The following is a 19,592-nucleotide window of genomic DNA, read 5'->3' as shown; positions in this document are numbered from 1 at the left end:
AATGCTACCCAATACTAATTGAGTGTATGTAAACTTCTGACCCACTGGGAAGGTGATGAAAGAAATAAAAGCTGAAATAAATCAATCTCTCTACTATTATTCTGACATTTCACATTCTTAAAATAAAGTGGTGATCCTAACTGCCCTAAAACAGGGATTTTTTACTGATGTCTTAATTGAGGAAGAAGGATGGAATGAGGCAAAACTTTAAGCACAGTAATTGTATGAAATAACCATGAGACCAGAGCACAGTGCCTTCTTGCTCTATGAATGTTAAGATGAGAGAGAGAGAGAGAGACAAAGAGAGAAAGGATGGACCGATAGAGAGGCAGAGTCAGAGACAGAGACCCACACAGTGCATAAACGTATGATTTCTAGATAGGTTTTCTGATGCCCCCATCCAAACTCAGCTACAGTAAATCAATTGGCTGGAACGGTGCTATTCATTACTTCCATGACCTTTCAGCTTCTGACTCCTCAACCAGAGACCAATGAGGAGTTGTCCTGCTGCTACTCACAAGTGTCTGTGTGTGTGTCAGTGTGTGACCGTGTGTGACCCTGTGTGTCCGTGTGTATGTGTGGGGGTAACCTGATCCACATACGATCGTGAGCCAGAGGTTTATTTTGGTATTCACCCTCATGTGCACTGCCTAGCTCACTCAAGCCTACCGGTTGTTAGCTACTAATATTCGCTTCAGCAAATTATATTTCCTTTATATTAATAAAGTAAAGATAAAGAGACACTGTATTTGCTTGATAGACAGTAGCAGTAGACTATAGATGAGTCTCTTTTATGGTTGATACGAGTATGCAATCCATTGTCTGGTGGTCTCTTTAATACACAGAACATCTATTTTTCCTTTTCTCCACTGTGCAATGGTAAATATTGACAGTGGATTATTAAATACATTGTAATGAAGCCATCAGATTCAGCCTTAAAGCACACGTTGTGCGTTGTCTGAATAAGATAAAATGCTAAATATGATCTCACCACTTGTAATGTAGAACCAGACAAATATTACTTTTCAAAAGACAGGAGGTCGATTAGTCTTGATTTATGGCACAGATATAATGTCAGTGTATTTCACTATGACCAGTAGATGACAGTGTTGTGTCTTTAATGGCTCATGTCATGTTTGCAGCTCAATTACAAAACAAAAATGATAGATTGGCCAAGTAATAGTGAAGTCTATTACTATGCATTACATTTTGCGACTGGAAAAAACATTCCCTTCACATCCATCCTACCAATCTTTGTGTTGAGACATAAATATTATATAAATAGAGAAGGATCTATTCTCTAGGCATCTCCTCTTTTGGGTTAAACTATAAAAATCTTGTCTTGCTTATAATGAATCATCAAGAGATGCTTATGGTTTAAAATGTTTCTTGATCATCATGGCACATTTATTGTGTTCTAATAATTGCTTTTCATGGCTTAATATTGACAATAAAACATGTCATCACTGCTCCCTCTATGTATTATCTGTGGAATGCTCAGCCACTGAAAGTGGAGGACAGCTTAGTTCGCCCTGAACTGCAATATATGTTTCATATCCCTTGACATTAACACTATTGACACTAACTGCCTTGTGGAAAAAGTCAAGGGAGAGAATAACAATAACACCAATGTAACACAGGTCCCTTCACAATGATCTGTTTAAGGAGCAAAGTGCCACGGAGGAGAGAAAGGCAGCCTTGGAGGCACTGCTCTTTCACTCCAGCCAGAGAAAATGCCAAAGACGTCCATGAGCGAACAGAGACACAGCATTCCCTCCCAAAAAAGAGCTATATTATGGAGGCCATTCACTGCTCCAGAGTTGCCGAGTGTAAAACAAATGTTTTATATCAAATCAAGTTATATTTGTCACATGCTTAGTAAACAACAGGTGTAGACTAACAGTGAAATGCTTACTTATGGATCATTTTCAACAATGCAGAGTTAAAGATAGAACATGTAATAGAAAAATAGAAATAGTGACATGAGGAATAAATACACAGTGAATAACAATATAAAGTCAAAATAACAAGGCTATATACAGGGAGTACCAGTACCTAGTCAACGTGCAGGGGTACGAGGTAATAACACGGCTATATACAGGGAGTACCAGTACCTAGTCAATGTGCAGGGGTACGAGGTAATAACAAGGCTATATACAGGGAGTACCAGTACCTAGTCAACGTGCAGGGGTACGAGGTAATAACACGGCTATATACAGGGAGTACCAGTACCTAGTCAATGTGCAGGGGTACGAGGTAATAACAAGGCTATATACAGGGAGTACCAGTACCTAGTCAATGTGCAGGGGTACGAGGTAATAACAAGGCTATATACAGGGAGTACCAGTACCTAGTCAATGTGCAGGGGTACGAGGTAATAACACGGCTATATACAGGGAGTACCAGTACCTAGTCAATGTGCAGGGGTACGAGGTAATAACAAGGCTATATACAGGGAGTACCAGTACCTAGTCAACGTGCAGGGGTACGAGGTAATAACACGGCTATATACAGGGAGTACCAGTACCTAGTCAATGTGCAGGGGTACGAGGTAATAACAAGGCTATATACAGGGAGTACCAGTACCTAGTCAATGTGCAGGAGTACGAAGTAATTGAGGTAGCTATGTACATATGCACAGTAGGTAGGGATAATGTGACTAGGCAACAGGATAGATGATAGGCAGGAACAGCAGTGTACGGTGTGTGTGTGTGTGTTGTCAGTATGTATGTATGTATGTATGTATGTATGTATGTATGTATGTATGTATGTATGGTGTGCATATATGTGTGTGTTAGGGTGTCAGTGTTAAGTATGTGTGAGTGTGTGGGTAGAGTCTAGTGTGTGTGCATAGTCAGTATAGGGGTCAATGCAGGTAGTCTGGGTAGCCATTTTATTAGCTATTTAGCAGTCTTGTTTAGCGTCTTATGGCTTGGGGATAGAAGCTGTTCAGGGTCCTGTTGGTTCCAGACTTGCCGTGCGATTGCAGAGAACAGTCTATGACACTCAAACTCATCTCTGGACCTCAAAGTCAATTCCACAGCATTTGTTCATTGTTCCCATCTAATCAACGACTGATTTATACCTGGGACACCAGGTGGGTGAAATTAATTATCAAGTTGAACAGAAAACCAGAAGGCTCCAGACCTCGTAGGGTAAGAGTTGAATACCCCTGGTCTATGCCTTGGGTGGCTGGAGTCTTTGACAATTTGTGATGACCTTCTTCTGATAGCGCCTGTTATAGAGTTCCTGGATGGCAGGGAGCTCGGCCACAGTGATGTACTTGGCCGTACTCACAACCCTCTGTATAGCGTCTTGCGGTCGGGTGCCTTGCAGTTGCCGTACCAAGCGGTAATGCAGCCAGTAAAGATGCCCTCAATGGTGGATCTGTAGAATATTTTGAGGATCTGAGGGCCCATGCCAAATCTTTTCAGTCTGCTGAGGGAGATGAGGTGCTGTCGTTCCTTCACAACTGTGTGGGTGTATGGACCATGTTAATTCCGTAGTGGTGTAAACACTGAGGAACGTGAAGCTCTCGAACTTCCCCAAAACAGCACCATTGATGTGGATGGGGGTGAACTCCGTTTCCTGTAGTCCCTGTACTAAATACAGTGTACTAGATGTTAGTTTAACCTATTGTATATAAACAACAGCAAAATAATAGAATAAACTAGGCTGGAATAGAGAATGGCCCTTACTTTTATAACCCCCAGAGCATTGGTTGATAGCTGAATCCTGGAGTGCCCTTAGGGAGGGAGCATTTGTCTTTGAGTGCCTGGATGGATGAGAGGATACTGAGGTTGTGATGCGTGTCTATTCACATTTTCAAGACAAAGCCATGAAACAAATGTATTTATTTGATGAGAAATCCAGGATCCTTAATATTAGTATTCCTAGCTATGTTTGTTTTGGTGAAGCCAGTGACCCAAACAAACTCTAACCCCGTCTGTGTGATGATAAGCCTTTGCCTGGTGGCATTCACTCACATTACAGAGTGCTTAAGGCTAGAGGAGGGAAGCACAGTGACATGTCCTAGCTGCACTGCCAGGCTGGCTGGTTAATTTAATTAGACCATAGTGTCTGCGTTTCACTGAGGTCACAGCAGGACTTGAGCTGTCTGTCTGGCCACAGGGACCTCAGTAGACCTCGAATACATCCCAAATGGCTCCCTATACAGTGGGGCAAAAAAGTATTTAGTCAGCCACCAATTATGCAAGTTCTCCCACTTAAAAAGATGAGAGAGGCCTGTAATTTTCATCATAGGTACACTTCAACTATGACAGACAAAATGAGGGAAAAAATCCAGAAAAATCCCACTGTAGGATTTTTAATGAATTTATTTGCAAATTATGGTGGAAAATAAGTATTTTCTCTATGAATACAATTAAGACTCACGACAGGAACCAGTACAGACGCGGTTGCCGCTTTACATTTCAGCACCACAAAATAGTCCGCTGCCTGCTTTATTAGTTAACTGTCAAGTCACTTATTTAACTAGGCAAGTCAGTTAAAAACAAATTCTTATTTACAATGACGGCCAAACCATAATCCGGATGACGCTGGGCCAATTGTGCGTCGCCCTATGGGACTCTCAATCACGGCAGGTTGTGATACAGCCTGGAATTGAACCATGGTCTGTAGTGACACCTCTAGCACAGATGCAGTGCCTTAGACAGCTGTGCCAATCGGGAGCCAATTAGTTAACTGTCTCCTGCATTCTCTCTCCTCATGAATGAAGTACACATTTTAACTATTACATTTATTTAGGTAGCATAACTTCCTTCTTGGGACATTGCATTTGGAACTTTTTACATCTCGGGTCTGAGATTTTTTATTATTGATATAAAATACATAATTAATTTGGGGGGCCAAATAATATTTGGCAGCTTTACATTTCAACACCACACAATGGTATGCTGCCTGCTTTATTAGTTAACTGTCTCCTGCATTTGCTCTCCTCATGAATGAAGTAAAAAATGTAGTTGTGCATTATTTAGGAAGAGTAACTTCCTTCTTGGGACATTGCATTTGGGACTTTTTGATATCTCGGGTCTGAATTTTTAAAAATTATTATTTTTATAAAATGTTTATAAAATTCAAAATACATTTTGGGGCTTTGGGGGGCCAATAATTTTGTTGGTGGGCCAGATTCAATATCCAACACAGCAACCTTGCTTAGCTATCAGAACACAGGTTTACACCTGCCCTATTTTACATGGTCCTTCAGAAGAGCCGGATATAGGAACCACCACAATCAAGAGGATGCACCAGCCTGACCCAACTATCACGCAGCCCCGGCGTGAGACTTGCCTCCCGGATAATGTGATAGATTCTGACCTGAGAGGTCCAGGTTATGTTAGGCACTTCTCACCCCCCTGCTACATCCAACCAAAGAGAACAAGAAGACTTATATGATCAGGCACTCTCCACCTCACCCAGCAGCAGTCCCCGTGAGTGGTTTGTCACCTTCAGAGAGATGGAGCAAGAAATCAAGTACCTTGCAGCGAGGTTAGCCACCTGCACGAGTACAGGTTTACGTACCAAAACATAAAAATGAAGAATGCAGCCCTCCTGCGCAAGGCAAGAGAACAATCAGAAACAATAATAGAACTGACATGAGGCCACCAAGGATGACTATGAAACACTTCAAGGCTCCAGATTCTACTCAGCTACAGACACCATGGCCAACCACATCTCAACACAACATTAAGCAAACCAAAGTCAGAAGATGGACATCAGAGACAGACCAGTCTCTGCGCCTCACACAAGGAGCCAACCTCCAGACAAAGATGAGGATGTGTGTTCATCAGACCCCAACATTGTGGCTGCGGCGCTCAGAGAGCACATAAGACACTCAGAGATGGTACAGGCCCCCTCCAGATCAGCAGCAGCTGTGTCACCTGACCACTCTGTAGCCCCAAGCAGACGGCACCATCACACCGAAGACAGACATTGGCACCCTTCTCTGCGGGAACCCTGAAACCCCCCTGGTGATGTCAGGACTACTATGACAGATCAAATAGAGGATACTACTCACCTGACTGCCACCGTTCTGCTTCCCGTCATCACAGTTCTCCATGGTGCACCCAAACCAGAAAAAAAAACATACTTCCTACCATACCAGACTTTGTCCATCCTGGCCAGAGTTTGCACGTATGAAAATAGCCCCAGAGAACATCTGTCAGCAGATACGACCGAAAGGTTCAAGTTCCAGATCCTCACCAATCACATGAGACTGGAAGAGGCCCTGTTGATTGCAGATTCATACAGTAACTCCAGGTACCCATATTCAGACACCATATACTCTCTCACTGAGCAGTATGGACAACCACATCAGCTGGCCCTGCATCGCTGAACTTATGGATAGCCCTGGATTTCGCAGTGGAGATGGTAAGGCTTTCCGTATGTTGGCACTCAATCTGTTCCCTGGTGTCCATGTTGGAGCAGCTGGGAAGGAAAGGTGACATGGAGCGGGTCCAACGTTTCCCGGCTGTCAGGAAAGCTCCCACATGACCTAAGGTCCAACTTCAAGAGGTTTGTCCACCAGCTAAAACCAGAAAACTACTCGACTTCGCTGACTCATTGGAATACGAAATCCTTATCCACGAAGATGGGTCTGTGTTCACCAGTAACTGTGGGAAGGATCAGCACAGAAAACACAAACCCCCTCTCAGAATAACCACCATTCTCCTCTACACTGATGAAATCGCCAGACTCTGCCTCTCCTGCTCCAGAAACAACCCCCGATCCTGCCGCCGCCAAGACACAGGAAAAGTCTGTCCCTACTGTGAAAACACCAAGCACTTTCTTAATGATTGTGCTAACTTCAAGCAGCTCACAAAAGAACAGACAATCAGCTGGAAAAAGAGCAACCACATATGCTGCTGTTGGGGCCGAGGCCATCAGTCAGCCAAGTGTAGTATCATGCAAGGTCTACAACAGAAAGCACCTCACAGTCCTTCATGATGTGAACGAGAGAGCTAATGAGAGTCTGCAACAACACCCCAAAGGAGAGCACCTGTCTAGAGAGAGCCTCTTCTACATCAACGCCCAGACTGCAGCAACAAAGTGATGTTAAAAGTCAGTAAAGTTTTGTGGTTTACACCTGCCCTATTTACACTTTTAATAAAAACTTTTATTGAGTACAACCACCGGTTGAAGTCAGAAGTTTACATACACCTTAGCAAAATACATTTAAACTCGGTTTTTCACAATTCCTGACATTTAATTATAGTAAGAATTCCCTGTATTAGGTCAGTTAGGATCGCCACTTTATTTTAAGAATATGAAATGTCAGAATAATAGAAAGAATCATTTATTTCAGCTTTTCTTTCTTTCATCACATTCCCAGTGGGTCAGAAATGTACATACACTCAATTAGTATTTGGTAGCAATGCCTTTAAAATTGTTTAACTTGGGTCAAACGTTTTGGGTAGCCTTCCACAAGCTTCCCACAATAAGTTGGGTGAATGTTGGCCCATTCCTCCTGACAGATCTGGTGTAACTGAGTCAGGTTTGTAGGCCTCCTTTCTCACACACACTTTTTCAGTTCTGCCCATTAATGTTCTATAGGATTGAGGTCAGGGCTTTGTGATGGCCACTCCAATACCTTGACTTTGTTGTCCTTAAGCCATTTTGCCACAACTTTGGAAGTATGCTTGGGGTCATTGTCCATTTGGAAGACCCATTTGCGACCAAGCTTTAACTTTCTGACTGATATCTTGAGATATTGCTTCAATATATACACATAATTTCCTCCCTCATGATGCCCTCTATTTTGTGAAATGCACCAGTCCCTCCTGCTGCAAAGCACCCCCACAACATGATGCTGCCACCCCGTGCTTCACGGTTGGGATGGTGGTCTTCGGCTTGCAAGCCTCATACTTTTTCCTCCAAACATAACGATGGTCATTATGGCCAAAAAGTTATATTTTTGTTTCACCAGACCAGAGGACATTTCTCCAAAAAGTATGATATTTGTCCCCATGTGCAGTTGCATACCGTAGTCTGGCTTTTTTATGGTGGGTTTGGAGCATTGGCTTCTTCCTTGCTGAGCGGCCTTTCAGGTTATGTCGATATAGGACTCGTTTAACTGTGGATATAAATACTTTGGTACCTGTTTCCTCCAATATCTTCACAAGGTCCTTTGCTGTTGTCCTGGGATTGATTTGCACTTTTTGCACCAAAGTACGTTCATCTCTAGGAGACAGAATGCATCTCCTTCCTGAGCGGTATGATGGCTGCGTGGTCCCATGGTGTTTATACTTAAGTACTATTGCTTGTACAGATGAACGTGGTACCTTCAGGCATCTGGAAATTGGATGAACCAGACTTGTGGAGGTCTCCAATTTGTTTTCTGAGGTCTTGGCTGATTTCTTTTGATTTTCCCATGATGTCAAGCAAAGAGGCATTGAGTTTGAAGGTAGGCCTTGAAATACATCCACAGGTACACCTCTAATTGACTCAAATGATGTCAATTAGCCTATCAGAAGCTTCTAAAACCATGACATCATTTTCTAGAATTTTTTAAGCTGAATATAGGCACAGTCAACTTAGTGTATGTAATCTTCTGACCCACTGGAATTGTGATACAGTGAATAATTTTTCTCAAAAGTATGAATATCTGCACCCCGTGGAAGGACTGCAGTTAATTACCTTATCTATTATATAATAATAACGCTTTTGTCCTATGCATAAGTAGGCTAATTCCATGAATTCATATTTTTGGATCAAATTATTTTACTTCCCAGCTAGCATTGAGGAATCGGCCCAGAAACGGCCCTCTTCCGGGGGTCAGAACTGATTGAATCAGCCCGGAATCGGGTGTCGGACTCGGCCCGGAATCAAAATGAATGACATCCCAGAATAGGCCCAAGAACATCCGTCCGTTTCCGCCTACCGGAATTCAGCCGACTCTTCTGGCATCTTACCAGAATCCCTCCAGAAGCGGGCTGATGAAAATTTAAATAAATGTATACAAAATTACCCGATTTAGTAATTTTAAACATTACTATTATACATTTTATACATACAAATTTTACCCATCCACAAAAAATATTTTGTGTTGGTGGAAACACCATACACCTGTCAGCGTGCATGCGCCTGGCCAGCCACAGGAGTCCCTACAGCGCGATATGACAAGGACATCCCTGTAGCAACACAGTTTGCACTGTGATGCAGTGTCTTAGACTGCTGAGCTACTTGGGAGTCTCCATCTGACAATTTTTTTTATGCTTATCAATTGCCTTTCTCAAAGTATAAAAATGCTAAAATACTACACAGGACTCTTAAAGAATTTCATTTAAATGTTAATTGTATTTTTTGATTACAGAAACAATGAGAAAATATTGAAAAATAAAGAATTAAATATTACTTAAATAAAGCAGCCCATGTAATCTGCCAGAGAGTAGCCCCAATCTGCCTGAGCCCCAAGTAATACATTTGGGTCAGATGACTATACCCGGAATCTGCCTGAGCCCCAAGTAATACATTTGGGTCAGATAACTATACCCGGAATCTGCCCGAGCCTCAAGAAAAACATTTGGGACAGATAACTCACACCGGAATCAGCACGAGCTCAATCCCCACATCCTAGCCATAAGTAATAATGGCGAAGGCGGCCCAAACTTAGGCCACATGACGTCAGCCGAATCTGACTCTCAGCGGAGTGCCTCGACTCTCAGCCGGGATCGGCCCAGATCCACTGTGCTAGCTGAGTTGAAGGCAAAAAAGGGATGTGACTATTGTGTTTCAAAGCCTTCGACTAACCACTGTGCCACAGAGTTTTAATAAACAATGTGGAATAAACTTTTATACGAGTGAACACCAGAAGCTGCTATTTATTGCTGACCAGCAGATGTCACTAATGTGCATTGTGTTAAAAGCTCTGAGTAATAAATTGTTTTTCAACACAATTTGGTGAATGCTTCAGAACACCTGACATTCCCATCACTAGTTCCTACCCTCACAATCATAATGACTCCAACTAAGATCCAGTAATATACAATCTAGCGTCCTTTTTTTCTAAGTTAATATCTAGCTAGTATCTTCAGGCATCCTCATTAGTGGTGCTTGTGTTAGCTGTTTGTTCACCCGTACCTGCCTGCAATTGCTAATAACCCATCCTCAACCGCCCAACTATATGTGATGAAGTGAAAATCTGGAGGCCCGAATCGGACCCAACCCGCCAATTTAGAAAATGCGTTGTAGGCTACTGTCAGAGTAGGCAGAACCATTTTTTAACAGGGGTGTAATATTTTTTGCCTGACTTAGATGTTTCTGACTATAATTTCTGACCTTTTGGTAGGCTATTTGTTAGTTAACTTGTCTGTAATTAGATATATGCAGCTTCTCTTCTGTCATTATATGTTGCCCTAGAAGACTAAATAAACCCTTGATCACTAGAATGTCATAAATCGATAGAATGAACGCTTCATTCTGCTTCTTTCACAGAGCAAAGACATTTAGAGTCCGGAAGGAAAATGCATTAACTAAAAGAAAAAGGGGAATACATCAGTTTGAGGGTTTTCAGGAAATAGAAAACTGTGAACACGTCCCATATATGTTTCAGATAAGATTTCAGTTCGGCTTGGATGCATATTTTATGGGGTTGAAATACTATCAGCTTTTATGATGCTGATAAAGATAGCCCCTCTACAGGTTCACATTTTTTCAAGATGCTAAAAGAAAAATAATATTTCTCCACTTCTGTTCCTTCTTCTGACTAAAAATGTTCTGCTCCAGCTGTTACCAAGAGCCCGTCCTCCCCAATTAAGGTGCCACCAACCTCCTGTGCTACAGTCAGATTTCAGTTTCCATTTAAACCATCTGAACAGTAGGCAGTTCCCTTCTTCTTCGGGATTTGGTTGGAGGATCGCATCCAACTTTTTGGTGTGCACACCGCCACCTACTGTACTGAAGTGTGAGGCCAGTCATGGCCTACATACATTAAATTCTCTTCATTAGTCCCGTTCCTCTAAGAAAATGAATATAGCCCTAGACACCACCACCTACACTCATTAAAAACCCACTACCCCATTCCACTACTTTGACCATATGGACCATGCCAACGGCCTGGGAGGATGGGACACCACCCCTCAACACACCCTGTAACTTTTCATAAGTCAAATCTCGTATACCCAAATACATCTCTGCAGCTGTCAACACAACATATATTTTCCGTGACCATTGCTACAGTAAGGACATTAAGAAGCCAACCTTACTGAATCATAAACACTTGTTTTCCTGTCCCTCTGTCATGGCACAAATATGACTCACTGGAATCCTGTCAGGTTCCCCATCCCTCTCTACTTTCTTCACTGCCTCAGCATATGACACCTTCTGCACTACTCTGACTCTAGCCACTTCAGCCTGCCCCTCGCACTGGACACTTCTGATCATCAGTAACATGGGCACCCCTACAGTTAATGCACACAACTTGATCCACCAAAACTACACAGTCCTCTGTCCCATGCCCTTCTGCACACTTCCCACATCTTGGAATCTCCTTCCTACACACTGCTGCGACATGGCCATAAACGTTACACCTGAAACAACGCAGTGGATTCGGCACAAACTTTGTCAGGTAAAGACGGACTCAAAATTAAAAAAGGACTGGCAGTGAATCCTCTGTTTTACCACGCTCTCCACCGGGTCTGCGACGCACCAAGCGATGGGCGTTACAAACACCAGGAATCTTCAACTTCAATTGCTCCATCGCCACACTTAATGCTACCCCAGAAATCATTCCTTTCAATGGTGCCCTGTTCCTAAGAGCAAAGTAAGAAACAAATCTTGACCCAAGTTGCATGAGAAGGAGCACCCCCTCCCTCTGATCAGAAGAGACACAAACAAATATCAGTCCACTACAGGTTACCTTCACTGATTCAACTGAACCCAACTCCTTTCTCACCCAGCTTTTCTCTCATTGAATTAAACTCTAGCTGTCAAACAGGGAAATGGTTCCCATCATACATTTTTTTCCATACAGGATTTTATAAACACCTAAAATAAGGGATGTGTTTCGTTTAGGCTTACCATGGTGTGACGTTTTTAGAACCATGTAAATCTCTCTCAGACAAGGTGACGTTTATTAATATATTTGGCTCTATTTACTCTCTGATTCAAAAATGATAATTAGCATCAAAGGAGACATTGTGCAAAACTAGAAATCCCTGCAAGCTACTGCCATGATCTCAAGTTGACACTTGTTAAAAGTTATTGTGACAATTTAACACTTGCATAAGACAGTTTTCATAATTGTCAATTGCAAGAAATGATGCCAATTTATTGTTACATTTAGCTAAAAGTAGAGCTAATCCAGAGATTCTTACCTTTGCCTCGATTCGTCAGTCTCGCCCAGAGCATCATGGCATTTGTAGTTCTTTATGATAGCCACATTAGCAGCTAATTAGAATTTAATTTTTGGGTGTTAAATACAGATGAATATATTGATAAAAATCTCGTTCTCCTAGAGAGATTTACACGGTTATCATAACGACACACCAGGGTATGCCTACATGAAACACGGCCCTTATCTTAAGTGTTTCTAAAATCCCCTATGGGAAAAATGTATGGTGGAAAAACGATTGGAACCATTTCCCTGTTTGACTGCTAGGTTGTATGGGTATTATGACTCATACTGTGGTACTCTATCAGCTCGCAAAGTTACCTTCCTTTGTGCTGGACATGGAGACAAACAGATGATATCCACGAGTTCATCTGAGTCAGGTAAAGTAGCTAAAGTATCCTTTTGATGACCGACCCTAAACCACTCTACAGGGTTGAGTAAATCAGCGTATCACTAATCCTCATATCTGAGATCATCATACAGGGCACTTGTTACATCGTAATATGAGATGTACGGCAACATAGTTAATTGACTTTGCTGTTTGATTTGTTCGCTTGCAAATTACATTAGAACAGTAGGCTTCATTGATTTCGCATTTACGTGCGTTCTTTTTGGCCCTTACTGCTATCCATAGCAAAACTTGTGGAAAAGGACAGGGGGGAAATGGCTACGAAGACGAACGACAACAACGATTTAGCAGTGGAGTTGAGCTCTACTTCTAAAGAAGAGGTAAGAAGTTTACACTCGTATAAATACACGAAAGATAAAAGGCCATACATGAATACGGAAGTATTAGTTATTCCAAGTTGTGTTTTAGCCAGGCTAGCAAAGTTATCTATCGCGCTTCTCAAATGCAAGAAGTGGCACACATGGAGGAGAGCGCATTTGTAGCTAAACACTAGCCATGTAGCAAGGGGTTAGTTGCTGTTTCGCCTCGACGTAACTAGTTAGTTACTGGGTAGTTAGTTAGATTGCTAGATAGTCAGTTGGTCAGTAAAATTTTTAATGTTTTATTGTTGGGTAAAAATAAAATCGCTAGCAGCAGCTAACTAGTTTCATATCGATGTTAGCTAGCTAGCTACGCCACATAAAACAAAAACATGATAACAGAAACATGGAACAACGGTGTACATTTCAGTCCAAACCTATTGTTCAACGTGGTCAGTGTTGATTGTCAGTGTGTCGCCAGCTACTAGGGTTTTGTTAGCCAGCTATGTTTGTGTACACATTGATCAACAGAACATGGCAGTGTCTCACGTTAGTTATCTGCAGACGGGTGTCTCACCTATGTACAAATGTCCATTGTTAGATTCCCATCAGCATGGCAGTTTGTCATTGAATGTTAAAGACAAAGTCTAATTTCATAACGCATTTCATTTATGCAGTGGAAAGCATCTAGCAGCAAAGCGTAGCCGTGGGTTGTTGCTATTAGTTGCCTTTTTCTTTCCTACCCAGCTCACTATCCATCTCCATCAGGGACTGGTTCAGCCCAGTGACACCCGCCTCGGCAACACACGAGGGATGAGCTTAGACAGGCGTAGGCCTGCCAGTCCTGCTGATAGAGCACATTGCATTTGGTTGAGCTAGCTGAGCTAGAGGCAGCATGGTTGGCAAGTGGCAACCTTTATGTAATGTTTGAAGGGAAAATTACCACTTCCTTTGAGATGTCTTGTACTGTTGTGGTTGCAGACACAGGTGTTGCTGGTGCATATAGGCTACTTGTTGTTTTTGTGCCTCCATCTAATCAACAAACACATATGACCTCATATCTAACAGCTGCAGGCTTAATTTAGCTTCCTTCAGGTTTATTATAACCTGTGTTTATATAACCTCTACACTACAGCCTCTGATTTCCGTTTCCTTCCAGCAGTGGCAGCCAGAGCACATTGGCCCAGTGGCCTACAACATGATCTCAGTAATGATATTAATTTGCCTGCTGTTATGCATTTTAATGTCTCTGCTCAAGGAGGGGTTTGTTCTGTGAGGAGCTTGCATTACCATTTGTTTCCAGGCCCTTTGCTTTCATAACACATAACATCAAACTTCAGTTCAGATATCCATGTAGTCTAAACCAGCTGTGTCCTCTGTATGTCCTCCAGCATTCCAGGTCTAGTGGCATGGGTCAGCCCCGCAGGAGCCCGTCAGAGGAAGGAGAGGGGGAAAACGATGTGGCACAGCAGAGGAGCAGCAGTGAGTGGAAATGACTTTTTCCTCAGATAAACAAAGGTTTTGTCACCTGAAGATAAATTGTAAATGTAATCTATGTAATAGGCCAAGATAAACATCTAAAAAGCTTCCTTTTGTTTTAAAATGTGTGATGAAATCTTATCACTTAAAAAATAAACCCTTGACTGGTGGAAAAAGTGAACAACTAGGCTATCAACGATCAGTTTCTGTTGAGAAGAACCCATATATTTGTTTTGCACTGGTCTTGTTGAACCTTGTGTCCTGCTATCTCCCATCTGTTTATCTGATGAAACACTCCAGGTCTCCATGGTTTCTCAACCTCATCACTGACAGACAGTTATAGCCTAGTTTTAGCCTCTCTTATTGTCCAGATAATGCTTTCAATCATCCCTTCTGTTAATCTGTTGCAAATCCTTCCTCTGCTCTGAGTTAGAGGAGAGTGAGGGATGATAGAGAGGGCAGAGCAGCACAAGCTGCCCTCAACCCAAGGGCATTTGAAAATTGTCAGAGCACAGAATGTGCTGTCTGCTGCTGATAGTCCCTTAAAACGAGTTCCTCTGTAACATCCAGGGGTTTGTATTCCAAATGCCACCCTATTCAGTGCACTAATTATGACCAGGGCTCATGGGGCTCTGGGCAAAAGTAGGGTTAGAGCTGTTGCATTTCCCCCCACAGCAGTCCAGTAGGGACTTGTGCTATTTGTGTTCTTGCACAAAGAGTAAGAATGTTCCTCTTTCCATCTTTTGGTTGCAAATGGCTTCATCAATAAGTTAATCGATGACGTCGTCCCCACAGTGACCACACATACGTACCCCAACCAGAAGCGATGGATTACAGGCAACATCCGCACTGAGCTAAAGGGTAGAGCTGCCACTTTCAAGGAGCGGGACTAACCCGGACGCTTCCTGCTAAATCCTGCTATGCCCTCCAACGAACCATCACACAGGCAAAGCATCATTAAAGGACGAGCTGATGAGAGTAAGACCTTTGAACATGTCAACATTCACAAGGCCGCAGGGCCAGACGGATTACCAGGACATGTACTCTGACCATGCGCTGACCAACTGGCAAGTGTCTTCACTGACATTTTCAACCTGTCCCTGACGAGTCTGTAATATCAACATGTTTCAAGCAGACCACCATAGTCCCTGTGCCCAAGAATGCCAAGGAACCTGCCTAAATGACTACTGACCTGAAGCACTCACGTCTGTAGGTGTGAAATGCTCTGAAAAGCTGGTCAAAACTCACATCAACACCATTATCCCAGAAAACCTAAACCACTCCAATTTGCATACCGCTCCAACAGATCCACAGGTGATGCAATCTCTATTGCACTCCACACTGCCCTTTCCCACCTGGACAAAAGGAACACCTACATAAGAATGCTATTCATTGACTACAGCTCAGCGGTCAGCACCATAGTGCCCTCAAAGCTCATCACAAAGCTAAGAACTCTGGGACTAAACACCTCCCTCTGCAACTGGATCCTGGACTTCCTGACGGGCCACCCCCAAGTGGTAAGGGTAGGTAACAACACATGCGACGCTGATCCTCAACACAGGGGCCCCTCTGGTGCATGCTCAGTCACCTCCTGTACTCCCTGGTCACCCATGATTGCATGGCCAAGCACGACTCCACTGTCATTTTTGCCGACAACTCAGCAGTGGTAGGCCTGATCACCGACAACAATGAGACAAACTATAATGGTCCAAACACATTAAGACAGTCGTGAAGAGGGCACAACAATGCCTATTCCCCCTCAGGAGACAAGATTTGACATGGGTCTTCAGATACTTAAAATGGCAACTGCTCGGCCTCCGACCGCAAGGCACTACAGAGGGTAGTGTGTACGGCCCAATATATCACTGGGGCCAAGCTTCCTGCCATCCAGGACCTCTATATCAGGCGGTGTCAGGAAGGCCCAAAAAATTGCCAAGGATTCCAGCCTCTCTAGTCATTGACTGTTCATAAGACTCATGAATAGCTAATCAAATGGCTACCTGGACTATTTGCATTGTCCCAACTAGAGGTTGAGCGATTTTAATTGGCCAATTTCAAGTGTTCATAACAATCGGTAATCAGCCTTTTTGGATGCCGATTATGGCCATTGGCGCTACGAGGAAACTGTGTGGCATGCTGTTACGCGAGTGCAGTGTCAAAAGGACCTTGTGGCTGCAAGGAACCAAGGTAAGTTGCTAGCTAACGTTAAATTTATCTTATAAAAAGCAATCAATCTTCACATAATCACTTGTTAACTACACATGGTTGATGATGTTACTCGAACTAGCTTGTCCTACATTGCATATAATCAATGCGGTGCTGGTGAAAAAAGCCCAATCGTTTCACAAATGTAACTAACCATAAACATCAATGCCTTTCTTAAAATCAATTATTCACAGAAGTATATGTTTTTAAACCTACATATTTAGTTAATATTGTCTGCTAACATTAATTTATTTGAACCTCTCTAGGGTATGCCAACATCCAGTGAGATTGCAGAGCGCCAAATTGAAATACAGAAATACTCATTATAAAAATTCAGAAAAGATACAAAGATTTTACATATGTTTAAATATGAACTTCTTGTGAATCCAACCACGCTGTCAGATTTTAAAAAATGCTTTACGGCAAAAGCATACCTTATGATTATTTGAGGACATAGCTCAGCAGACAAATCATTACAAACAGTTACCAGCCAAGTAGAAGAGTTACACAAGTCAGAAATAGAGAGAAAATTAATCACTTACCTTTGATCTTCATATGGTTGCACTCAGAAGACATTAAATTATTCAATGAATGTTCCTTTTGTTTGATAGTCTCTTTATATCCAAAAACCTCAGTTTTGTTCACGTTTTGTTCAGTAATCCATAGGCTCAAACGCAGTCACAACAGGCAGACAAAATCTAAATTGTATCCGTAAAGTTCGTAGAAACATTTCAAACGATGTTCATAATCAATCCTCAGGTTGTTTTTAGCTTAAATAATCGATAATATTTCAACCGGACAATAAAGTCGTCAATATAAAAGGTAAACAAGAAAGGCACTCTCGGTCGCGCGCATGAAAAAGCTCTGTGACATGGCAGGGTCCACTCATTCAGACTGCTCTTACTCCCTCATTTTTAAGAATACAAGCCTGAAACAATTTCCAAAGATTGTTGACATCTGGTGGAAGGCATAGGAACTGCAATTTGAGTCATAAGTCAATGGATACTGTAATGGCATTGAATAGAAAACTGCAAAAAAAAAAAATCCTAATTCATGAATGGATTTTTCTCAGGTTTCCGCCTGCCAAATCAGTTTTGTTATACTCACAGACACTATTTTATCAGTTTTGGTAACTTTAGAGTTTTCTATCCAAATCTACCAATTATATGCATGTCCTATCTTCTGGGCCTGAGTAGAACTCAGTTTAATTTGGGCACGCTTTTCATCCAAAATTCCAAATGCTGCCCCCTACCCTAGAGAAGTTAACTAGATAAATTGTGTTAATTCTCTTGTGTTCAGTACAAGCGGAGTCAGAGCCTTTTTGGGTCCTCCAATAATCGGTATCGGCGTTGACAAATCATAATCGGTCGACCTCTAGTCCCCACCCCACTCCCCCATTTTTACGCTGCTGCTACTCTCTGTTTATTAACCATGAATAGTCACTTTAACTCTACCTACATGTACATATTACCTCAATTACCTCGACTAACCGGTGCCCCTCACATTGAATCTGGACCGGTACCCTCTGTATATAGCCTCGTTATTGTTATTTTTTGTTGCTCTTTATTTTTTATTTTTTTACTTCAGTTTATTTAAGTAAATACTTTCTTAACCAACAATGCAGTTAACACTTTTTTTCTTAAGGGCTTGTAAGTAAGCATTTCACTAAGGTCTACTACACCTGTTGTATTTGGCGCATGTGACAAATAACATTTTATTCCTCACTGTCAACATTGAATATTGAAATTGGTATTATGCAAATCACACAGTGCCAATTCTCAACAATGCATTGCAGTGTCTTCTCTCTGTGTGTGTGTGTGTAACAGAGCCGAGTGCTGTGGTAGCATCTAGAAATTGATATTGCTGTCGGAGACCTTTTGGCACACCTTTTAACTCTGATGGCAGTTGCCTGCAAGACACTCTGCACTGCTTTGGGATTCCAGCTATGAAATTAGTAGACCACTCTTATTCTCATGTGATTTTGTAATTGTCTCGCTGTATGCATAGACAGAGCTTGAAGTAATTCTCGCAATATTTAACTTTCATGTTTCATTGTTTCTTGAAAACGTTTGCTGTAATAACTGCATGATGTGCTAAGTTAACATGTCAGAGTCTACTTAGAAATCAGCCAACAGGCTTGAAGGAATGAGCTGGGGACTGGGCAGGAGATGAGTCACTGGTCCAACTAGGGATCTATCTCAGCAGGCCACTACAGTGCACTTCATCAATTATTTAATACAGCCTTCCTGTTCTTAAGCCTTCAGCACAGTCAGTTCTCTCAAATAGAGCATTAACTGAATGTCAGTTGAAGTTCACTCTCGCTCTTTTTTATTCTTGTTTGCTTGTCGATTGCTTGTGGTCTGAATGTAGATTGTCTACATATTGTAAAAGACTCAAGACACATTTCCATATCCCACTTTCATTAACACATTCAACGTGTTCAACAATAGACAAGCATAATATAATAATACTCTTAGCAAAAAATAATGTTTTACAATCTGTAGAAACTATGAGAATAGAAAGGTTCAGAACTTTGAAACAGCACCGTTGAAAGAAATATGTGTCAAATATAAATCAAAACAGAGAGAGATCAGAGATAGATGGGAAGGGTTGAGGGGAACTGAAGGGTGGGACTAAAAATAACAAACAACAAGCTCACTGATGTTAAAATATACTGTGTCCGTAAAATGTATGTAGGTTTCGATTTTTTTTATTTTTACGGCACAGCTGAAAATGTCAAATCAAAACTGGATGGTGTTCAGAGATGGATGGGAGCGGTTGAGGGGAGCTGAAGGATGGGATTAAAAACAAACAATAGATAACTAATATATATTTATATGTCCATGAAATG

At 42.0% G+C, this 19,592-nt stretch overlaps 1 protein-coding gene across 2 annotated transcripts in view; it reads left to right on the top strand.

Moving 5' to 3' along the window:
• Positions 1 to 12,586: 12,586 nt before the first annotated feature.
• The window catches only part of LOC110520314 (pre-mRNA-splicing factor CWC22 homolog), a 51,736-nt gene continuing 44,730 nt past the window's right edge, over positions 12,587 to 19,592 (top strand). Inside the window, exons 1-3 of one of the 2 annotated variants that reach the window (XM_021597545.2) lie at positions 12,587 to 12,729; positions 12,984 to 13,078; positions 14,449 to 14,539. In XM_021597545.2, the coding sequence (XP_021453220.2) occupies positions 12,702 to 12,729; positions 12,984 to 13,078; positions 14,449 to 14,539 (214 nt within the window). In that variant the 5' untranslated portion in view covers positions 12,587 to 12,701. Of the gene's footprint in view, positions 12,730 to 12,804; positions 13,079 to 14,448; positions 14,540 to 19,592 lie in introns of those variants that run through there. The other variant, XM_036974821.1, reaches the window with a different exon arrangement.

The sequence above is a fragment of the Oncorhynchus mykiss genome, chromosome 3 (genome assembly GCF_013265735.2).
Source record: "Oncorhynchus mykiss isolate Arlee chromosome 3, USDA_OmykA_1.1, whole genome shotgun sequence".
Taxonomy (NCBI): Eukaryota; Metazoa; Chordata; class Actinopteri; order Salmoniformes; family Salmonidae; genus Oncorhynchus; species Oncorhynchus mykiss.
Note: the sequence above shows the minus strand (reverse complement) of the source record. Positions and strands in the feature narration are given on the sequence as shown.